The sequence below is a fragment of the Octopus bimaculoides genome, chromosome 2 (genome assembly GCF_046866305.1).
Source record: "Octopus bimaculoides isolate indiv1 chromosome 2, ASM4686630v1, whole genome shotgun sequence".
Taxonomy (NCBI): Eukaryota; Metazoa; Mollusca; class Cephalopoda; order Octopoda; family Octopodidae; genus Octopus; species Octopus bimaculoides.
Window position 1 is genome coordinate 148,072,734 of NC_142929.1, and position 10,457 is coordinate 148,083,190.

The following is a 10,457-nucleotide window of genomic DNA, read 5'->3' on the forward strand; positions in this document are numbered from 1 at the left end:
CAAACTGTCCATACAAACTGTGAGTTTCTTGAATTTCGTTTTAAATGCTAATTTCTATTATGAACCTTTACGAACGATCCAACAAAATATTAAACAAGAAAGCAAGCAAAAACACTAGGAAAACAGTCAAACTGTGAGTTTTTTGAGATTATTTTTTAAAACACATTTAATCACATACATACAAACACCTGTCTATTTATTTATTTATTTATTTATTCATTCATTTATTGGCCGTTTCTTATCACCCTTTCCCACTTCAATTTCACGCATACTTTCCTACACACTTTTTCTCTCCAAGTAACTTTCATCCTTTCTTCGGCACATAAAATGCCACCGAAAAAGAGAAGGCGCCTCAGTCGCCATACCGCTTCAGCACTGGCGCTAAGGGCGATTAGAGCAAACGAGTCCTCAGAGCAAACTGCTTCTAGACTTTCACATGCCGCCTTATGTTCAGCGAAATGCCGAGCTGCTGAAAGTTTGCAACAATGCACGTTACGCCTAGCCAAAATGGCTTCATACACTGCTACTTCCAGAACTACAGAGGGCCCGGAAAAAACGGCGACGCGCCTGGCTACAAACGCTGCTGCTACTGCTGCTTCCAGGGCTTCGGAGGGTCAGCAAAAAACAGCCAATCGACTGACTAAAAACCCTGCGGTTACTGCTGCTTCCAGGGCTTCGGAGAGCCAGCAACAAACGGCCAATCGACTGACTAAAAACGCTGCGGCTACTGCTGCTTCAAGGTCTTCCAAACGTTTGGAACAACGGGCGACTCGCCTTGCTACGAACGCTGCCGCTATCACTGCTTCCATGGCTTATGAAGATGCAGGTGGCCACTCCATTACCATTGCAAATGTCGCTTCTGCTACTGCTACCGCACCTTCCCACGACCAACGTCCTACATTGCAGCAGAACAGTCGACGACGACATCCTGCCTACAGTGTGACGACTCCCAACAGCCATTACTGGCACCTACGCGCTTTCAACTATGAGCCAAACTTTCATTACTCCAACCGCGCTGACATAAATATTGGAGAAATGTGCTCTAATTGCCAATTCTGCAATGCTAAAATGTGGGCTGCTGAGCCACCTGGAATGTGCTGCTTAAACGGTAAGGTCAGATTGCCCCCTCTTCCCCAACCGCCACAGCCTTTGAAGGAACTACTTACTGGTTCTACCTCAAGTTCATCCAAATTCCTTCAAATCATCAGGAATTACAATTATGCGTTTCAGATGACTTCTTTTGGGGCTAATGTTGTCACAGACAGTGGTTGGATGCCTACTTTCAAGGTCCAGGGACAGGTGTACCATCTCATTGGGTCGCTCCACCCACTACCAAATTGCAAGCCGTCATTCCTCCAAATTTATTTCATTTCAAATTACAATAGGCAACTTGATGTGCGATTTGGCATTATTCCACCACCTGCAAACACTGGTGCTGACACTTTTGACAGGGATGTGATGCTCAGTCTGCAAAACATGCTTCATCAGCACAACAGCTATATTCGCAGCTTCAAATATGCCTTACAAACAGCCCCTTCACCAAAATTCACTATTGTCATAGATGCTGATAAAAGACCTTCTGGAGAGCACGCACAACGTTATAACGCTCCTTCGTGCAATGATGTCGCTGTACTTCTCCACGGTGAACAGCACAATAACCGAGTCATAGTTATTCATAGCCGTGACAGAGGTCTCCAACGTATTACTGAGACACATCGTTCATACGATGCCCTGCAGTATCCCATTCTTTTTCCATACGGGGAAGGCGGGTACCATTTTGGCATTCCTCAGCGAAAACCAAACGAGCCCACTGCTGCGACATCCAAAACTGCTTCATGTATGGATTTCTATTCGTACCGCTTCATGACGAGGCCTAATGATTTTAGCACCCTGCACAGGTCACGGGAACTGTTTCACCAGTTTGCAGTTGATATGGCTGCAAAGATGGAGTCGGAGAGACTGTGCTTCATTAGATTGAATCAGAAGAAGCTGCGATCAGACTCCTACATCCATTTGCGTGATGGCATCAATAATGACGCTGACCCAAGGAACATCAGCAAAATATGCATTCTCCCCTCAACATATACAGGGGAGCCACGATACATGCACGAGCGAAGACAAGACGATATGACTTTCGTTCGGCACTATGGACGCCCTGATTTATTCATCACATTTACATGTAACCCGAAGTGGGTTGAGGTAACACGGGAACTTCTCCCACACCAGCAGTACTGCCATCGGCATGATCTTATTGCCAGGGTTTTCAAGCAGAAGCTGACTAGGCTAATTGATTTAATAAAAAAAGGGCAGGTGTTTGGCCCTGTTAAGTGTCACATGTATACTGTTGAGTGGCAGAAGAGAGGGTTGCCACACGCACACATTTTGGTTTGGTTGGTCACCAAAATAGACCCTACACTTATAGATGAAATCATCAAAGCAGAAATCCCTAATCCCACTGTTGACCGACAGCTGTACGACATTGTCAAGGCACACATGGTACATGGTCCGTGCGCTCCCGGTTTTCAAAAATTCTCCTCATGCCACAAAGACCATGTGTGCACTAAACGATACCCAAAGAGTTTCGTGGACGAGACCCAGACCGCTGGTGATGGATATCCACTGTACAGACGAAGGCGGCCTGAGAATGGGGGATTCACTATAACCTTACGGGGTCATCAAGTTGATAATAGATGGGTGGTCCCATACTGTCCATTACTGATGACAATTTTCAACGCTCATATAAATGTGGAGTTCTGTCATTCAGTAAAATCAATTAAGTACATATGTAAATATGTTAACAAGGGTTCGGACGCTGCCATGTTCGGCCTTCAAAAGGACAATAGCATGGACGAGGTGTCGCAGTACTTGGCAGGTCGATATATCAGCAGTGGTGAAGCTTTTGGGCGGATATTCGGGTTTCCGCTTCACCAAAGGAACCCCGCCATCATACAACTAGCAGTTCATTTGGAAAACGGCCAGCGGACTTATTTTACTGAACAGACTGCTGCTCAATTGGCAGCCAATCCAAAAGAAACAACTTTGACTGTTTTTTTTTAGGCTTTGCCAAATTGACACATTTGCCAAAACGCTTTTATACCCTCAGGTTCCGTCCTACTATGTGTGGTCAAAGAACACTTGGGTGCGTAGGAAGTCAGGTCAGGATGTTCAAGGACATCCCGGTGTCAAGTTTAACAGCTGTCTAGCGAGAGTGTACACTGTGCCTCCCAACCAGCATGAGTGTTTTCACCTTCGCCTTCCCCTTCGTGATGTTGTCGGCCCACAAAGCTTTCAAGACATAAGAACTATTGACGGTGAATTATGTGACACTTTCCGCGAAGCCTGCTTCAGGCGTGGACTTTTGGAGGACGATTCACAATGGGCCGCCACTATGGCGGAGGGCGTTTTGTTAAAATCCCCTAAAAGACTAAGATCGCTTTCCGCTATTCTACTCCTATGGTGCAACTTGGGTGATCCCGCCTCTTTATGGCTGACCTACAAAAATTACATGTCTGAAGATTTCCTGCATCAGGTTCACTTGCTAAATCCATCAATCGACGTCGAGTACAGTGACCTCATTTACAATTGAGCGCTGCTTGAAATCGAAGATACTGTTCTCAATATGGGCGGGAGTGCGTTGCCAGTGTATGGCCTACCTTCAACAAACCGGGAACGCCCAAACACACTGTCTTCCGATTTTCTGCGTGAGACATGTTATAATGTTGACGAAGTTGCCCAGTACATAGCGAACAACGAGCCAAAGCTCCTTCCAGAACAGAAGTTCGCTTACAACTCCGTTATTAATTCTGTCCGGGACAAAGCTGGGGGGATTTTCTTCTTCGACGCTCCTGCGGGAACTGGCAAAACTTTTGTCACAAAATTAATATTGGCTGAGATTAGGCGAACACAAGGCATTGCCTTAGCTGTGGCGTCATCTGGAATTGCGGCTACTTTGTTGCCAGGCGGCAGGACAGCTCACTCCACTTTCAAGCTTCCGCTTGACTTAGTGAAGACGGACACACCAATTTGCAACATCAGTAACAGCTCAGATCAGGCAGAAGTGTTCAGACGATGCAAGCTTATCGTTTGGGATGAATGTACAATGGCCCACAGAGGTGCTCTTGAGGCGCTAGATAGATCTCTGAGAGACATCAAAGACTCTACAGTTCCCATGGGAGGCATAACACTTCTTCTTTCAGCGGACTTCAGGCAAACACTGCCAGTTATTCCCAAGGGGAATAGAGCTGATACAATACGTGCGTGTCTTAAGTCATCTGCATTGTGGCCCCTGGTGAAGACTCTCAAACTTCACACTAACATGCGGGCTCATATGCAAGGTGACATAGCATCAGCAGAATTTTCTCACACCCTCCTTGCACTTGGCGAAGCCAAAACTCCCTGCGATGAAAAGGGTAACATTGCCATTGATTCACTTTCTACCATTGTTAATACGCCTTCTGATCTCACCGATGCAGTTTTCCCAGATCTCCAAGCAAATTATCATAATATGGATTGGATTGGCCAAAGGCTATTCTGGCCCCGAAGAATACAATTGTTAACCATATTAATGATCAAATGCTAAAAATCATTCCTGGAGATGACTATATATATAAGTCTATTAATACAACTCCTGACCCTGAGGACGTCATCAACTATCCAATAGAAGTACTAAATTCCCTTGAGCCCCCTGGACTACCTCCACACATTCTCAAACTTAAAGTTGGTGCCCCTATAATGCTCATTCGAAATTTGGTTCCGCCTAAACAATGCAACGGCACACGTTTAATCGTTAAGTCCTTATCTCCTAATCTGATTGAGGCCACGATAATCACAGGGTGTGGTCGAGGTAACGTTGTCCTCATACCCAGAATGCATCTTTTCCCATCAGCAGCAGACCTACCTTTCACATTTCGGAGGTCCCAGTTCCGAGTGAGGCCATGCTTCGCAATGTCAATTAACAAAGCACAGGGGCAAACACTGTCTGTCGCAGGAATGCATTTAGGGGAGCCGTGTTTCTCTCATGGTCAGCTTTACGTTAGCTGCTCGCGTGTGGGCAGCAAGAGTTATGCTTTTGCGTTCGTTCCACAAGGAAAAACAAAAAAACATTGTGTACAAGGAGGTTTTATAGGATTACTTCGATTCATAATTTTATTAATTTAAACAATTTTTTAAATGTCTTACTTTTCATCAGTAATTTCTAAGTAGGTGTAGGTTCATATTCATTGCAGTGCACTTGACACTCCCAAATATCAGCTGTAAGAACGCTGATTCTCGCGGCATTACAAAACTTTATTATAAATCAGACCCTGCTCAAAAATCATCTGTTGTTACTCACCAACACCCATTGAGCAGGCATCAGAGGACTATGGATAGCTTAGTATTTCAATTCTGTACAACTCTCAAAGAGTCAACAATGCTTTTATTGCGAGATTACATTTTTAACCGGTTCCCTCCAATTACTTCACACTTCACCAACACCTGCACTCCACTCAGTTCTATTTTGCTCACTTCGTCAGTACACCAGCCTCATCTTCTACATCCGATGTGCATGATACATCTCCTCCTTCCATCTCCTCTCTCACCATCACAGTTTACTACATTGGCAACATTATCGCAAGATACCATTTCAAAACCAAGCAACATATCATTTCATACAACAAATGTAATCATAACGACGATCAATGAAACAAATGCATTAAAATAATTACATGAAGAAGTAACTATCTCTTACACACCATTACAATTTACATAAAATAACAACACTTAAACAGTCGATAAAACTAAATACATGCATCCTCTCTCTCACCATTATATTTTACACCATTACATTTTACATCAAATACAAACTATTCTAAAGCAACAGGTCATTTTACACAACATCTTCATGAGACACGTGTTCTGATTCGTCTATTCAGCACCACTACAGTCTTTCCCATCTGACATATGGTGAGTAGATGCTATTGTCGTATATTTTCAAACTTACCCGTATTTACTAACCCATGATTAATCTTCATCTTTCCTCCATAGGACATCTATTCTGTTTTCACAGACCATGAAGTTTTGTAACAGCACGTCCACTACCATTGATGGAAAAGGAAGATACCGTATTCACTTACAAACGTTTTACACATCCTTACATGACTACCTAAGACATTGTTACAATTGTGAGAACAATAAAACAGCTTTTTCAGGGCCACCTCACATTCTATTGTTATCCACTTCTCAGAGTGCTGCAATGCTCTTAGCAAGGCTTTCTGTCCAGTTGCAAATCGATTGGTTGGTTTTCAACTTATAGCAATCATTCCCTCAATAATCATAATTGAGTAGAATCATCAACAGTACTTTAAAACAATTAAGCCCCGAGCAACGCCGGGCACTTCTGCTAGTATATATATAAAATACAAATAATATGTGAGTATATGCATATATACGTACATGTATGTACATACCTACATCTACATGTATATATAGATACATATCTGGATACAGGACGCGACAAAAAAACGTAGACAAAATGAAAAACAAAAATATAAACAAAGCACGGAAAACAAACTTTTTTTCGGACAACGGTAGGAACACACGGGAAAACAGACAGGCCACATAGAGAACGTTTCCTTCATCAGCTGCCCCTTTTCTAAACTAAGCGTTAGTTTAGATAGATAGATAGATAGATAGATAGATAGATAGACACGTTTTTTGGTAAGACTTTTGCTTCCTAACCACATAGTTGTGGGTTCAGTCCCACTGTGCGGCACCTTCGACAAGTGTCTTTTACTATAGCATCGAGCCGACCAAAGCCACATGTATATTTATGTATGCATGTATGTATGTATGTATGTATGGATGGATGGATGGATGGATGGATGGATGAGCCTGTGTTTGTCCCTCCACCATCACTTGGCAACCGATGTTGGTATGTTTACGTCCCTGTAACCTAGCGTTTCGGCAAAAGAGACCGATAGAATAATTACTTGGCTTACAAAGAGTAAGCCCTGGAATCGATTTGTTCGACTAAAGGCAGTGCTCCAGTATTGCCGCAGCCAAACGACTGAAATAATTAAAAGAATAATATATATATATATATGTATATGTACCCACACACAGATATAAAGAGAGTGAGAGAGAAAGAATGAAAAAGAGATGAGAGAAAAAGTTTTGTGTGCATATTTAAAATTGTGAAGTATAGACATATTCACACTCGCATAGATATAAACATATACTCACGGACGCACGTACGCAACACACACACACACAATCACACATGCAGGTGTGTTTATACGTGTGCATGTATATGTATGCTTATGTACGTATGCATATGAATATTTCCATACTCTGCATTTTAAATATGTGTATATTCAAATTTAGGCATAGAGACGTAATAGGCATATATAGGTGTTAAATATTAAACACATTTCTTTATGAAATATAATTTTGACCTTGTGCGTAAATAAATAATCAATATTCTGTGAAGCTGATATACCAAAATTTGTTGGTAGAATTTGTTAATCTGCATTTCATTTAATATTGCTTATGCTTAATTTGATAAAACACCACACATGTCCATGAAATGTTATTTTCTTGACTGAAAATAATTACCTCAGCGCAATGTTGAGGTGAGAAATATAAGACACAATTTGTTTGAATTGTTACAAATTTCACATGATGCATTTATTCCAATAGCCACTGTAGTCAATAGATGCAAGTTAAGTCGATTCAATGTTAGAGAGGCTGCCACTTGTCACAAGTTTCAATTGCCTTTCTAGTTTCAGGGTTCAAGTGTCGATATATTTCACCTCTAGTATTCGTGGCTCAGGATGAATTCATTTACTAAGAATAAAAAAAGTCGATGAAAATTGGTTTGATATGTATTTAAGAAATTTGTTATGATAATCAGTCGGGTGGATCGATAGAAGAATATGCTCTAACATCGATACTGTATTTCGTATGTGAACATTAATATCCAATAAAGTTAAGTGTTTTTACTAATATGTACATTAATCAAATCACAAATTATGCAGTGTTTGAAGAACAAGAACTGAACTGTAGGAAGTTTTGGTTCACTTCTCAGGAACGCTACCAACACACTTGGACATGATATATACACGCAATTCCAATTCATGCGAAACATTGAATGTGAAGGATATTTTGAGATTTCTGGAGCGCTAACGTAATTTCAAAATATTTTCTTTCAAGAAGCAAGTTAGTCTTTTGTTTTAATTTTCATTTGTGTAATGCCTTATATAAACACTGTATTATATTTTAAAATAATTTAAACCAGTATTACTTTATAAACAAGTACTTACATTCAGGTAGGCTATAAATAATGTAATAGCCAAGTGTTTTAACACGCGAAAGTATTTCGTATTTGCGAATTATTGTCAATACAAAACATAATGAGAGTATCTCCGATTAAAACATACAGTTTTATCCTTACACAATATATCAGTGGGATGGCATCTTATGGAACATAAAATTGTCATTAATATAGTCAAGTTTTAGTTATTGTTCAACCTTTACAAACTAATTCTAAATGATTTAATTAACCTAAGCATTGCCCACGAAAATACAACCCATTATTTTTATTTTAAAAAATCTATCCTTACAGTATAATCCTATGAGATAATCATTCTCATTACCTTAATTAAGTTGACACTAACTTGTGTTGTATAAACATTATAGCGTGAAGAATACATTTTGATTTATGAGAATTCCTTTCTCTAAAACTTTCCAAATCGGTAATGTTTGATAAAATATTAAGATATATATATTTCCAGCCAGCTCTATTGAAGTAAACAACATCAATAAATTTCTAATGCATTTAACGTTGATATTAACCAGAGTTCGCGTTCTTCGCACACTTTACGAAACTCAGTGTCTTCAAGTACAGTTTAAAAATATTATTCTGCCGACATTGAAGAAAGTACGTATTTTACATGCTAAAAAGTATAACTTTAAAATTACATGTTACGTTGATCTATATCAACAAGTGTCACTACTTGTCTGTCTGAAAGAACAAATACACTTTCATAGAATTTCACTTAAGTTTGCTAGAAGAGATCCAGATGGCACTTGAATAATAAATGAACTGCAAAGTTCCGAGTCCAAAATATTTTTAACAAAATCCAGTAACGTCGTATAGAGAGACGAAAAGTTCTATCGAAGTGGTAGTAAGCAGAAGCATTATGCTGTGTTACAGAAATGTTAACTTTCAAAGTAAACAAAGAAAATAAAGGGGAGAAAAGAAAAGGAACTTCCCCGCAACAATGCTCTTCTCAATACGCGTGACGTACCAATTAAGACAATATTTTGCACCTCCTGTATTGATGGTAAGCCAGGGAACATTCTTAAATAATTTCAGTCCCTTTTTGATCATTCTAAGTGCTCCTACAATCACTGGTATTGTAACCGTCTTGAGGTGCGACATCTTTTCGATTTCGATGAGTAAATTTTTATATTTTCTGAGCTTATTAAATTATTTTGCCGAGATATTATGGTCACAGAGTATGCTCATGTCATAGTGCCGTTTTCTACCATTTGAATATCAAATGCTAGATACGTTGACATAACTTTACTATTCACTCACATCATCAACACATACACATCAGTGTGAGAAAAATACCAACGAGAATATTTGGTGCATACTTGAATACTCTCAGTGGAACAACAACAGTTATAAGACAAAATTTACAGATTATACATATGATCTCTGCAATTAAGTTATTCTACAATAATCATAGGAGTATTAGATAAGCCAGAGAGAAAATGCAGCAAATCTTTTTTCAAATATCAACAACAATACTGAGAAGGTGAAAAGACACGTTAAATATTATAACCGTAAATGCATTTAAGAAATCAAGAGAGTCATGGTTTCAGTAACAAGTGTCCTTGCACTTACGTGTTATCGACCACACCATTTTCGTTGTAAACACTAACTACTGAATAGTACACACATGCTATATGCTTTGTTTTAATCTAGCATAGTGGAAGTGGGTTTATCGCTTTCGTCTCTATTCTTACAATATGCCATTAGTATCATCATAGTAATAATAATAAATACCATCTGCGTTAGCATAAGGAACTTACAAATCAAGGAATCGCTGGGAGATCAGTGTAATAATTTTGACGTTATGTGCTAATAAAATGAGGTTACATTTGCATTTCATCCATCACAATTAAATTATACCAAGCAGAGAGTTTCGTCTAAAATGTTGTGAGTTTCTATTGTATGAAATATATACACAAACCCACGCATCCAGTTTTATTTCCCACTTTCTTTTTCCCTCTTTATAGACAGTTGTTACATATCTCTCGAATATAAACGTCTCATCATTTCAAAAGGACTGCAGTACTGTAATGATAGTGAATTTTTGTTATCCGAGCATAAAGATAATTTCGATATGTATTAAACAGGCGATGTGCAATCAATACAATGTATGGAACAAGTAGAATTTCGTTGAATC

The 10,457-nt window shown here is 39.6% G+C and overlaps 1 protein-coding gene across 1 annotated transcript; it reads left to right on the forward strand.

Moving 5' to 3' along the window:
* Positions 1–507: 507 nt before the first annotated feature.
* On the forward strand, positions 508–3,057 carry LOC106872177 (uncharacterized). The gene has a single exon (XM_014919068.2). The coding sequence runs from the start codon at positions 508–510 to the stop codon at positions 3,055–3,057; it is 2,550 nt and encodes an 849-aa protein (XP_014774554.2).
* The last annotated feature ends 7,400 nt before the right edge of the window (positions 3,058–10,457 follow it).

What these genes read in the sequence shown, in the direction of transcription:
- LOC106872177 (XM_014919068.2), top strand. Translation starts at nt 508, where the DNA reads ATGGCTTCATACACTGCTACTTCCAGAACTACAGAGGGCCCGGAAAAA.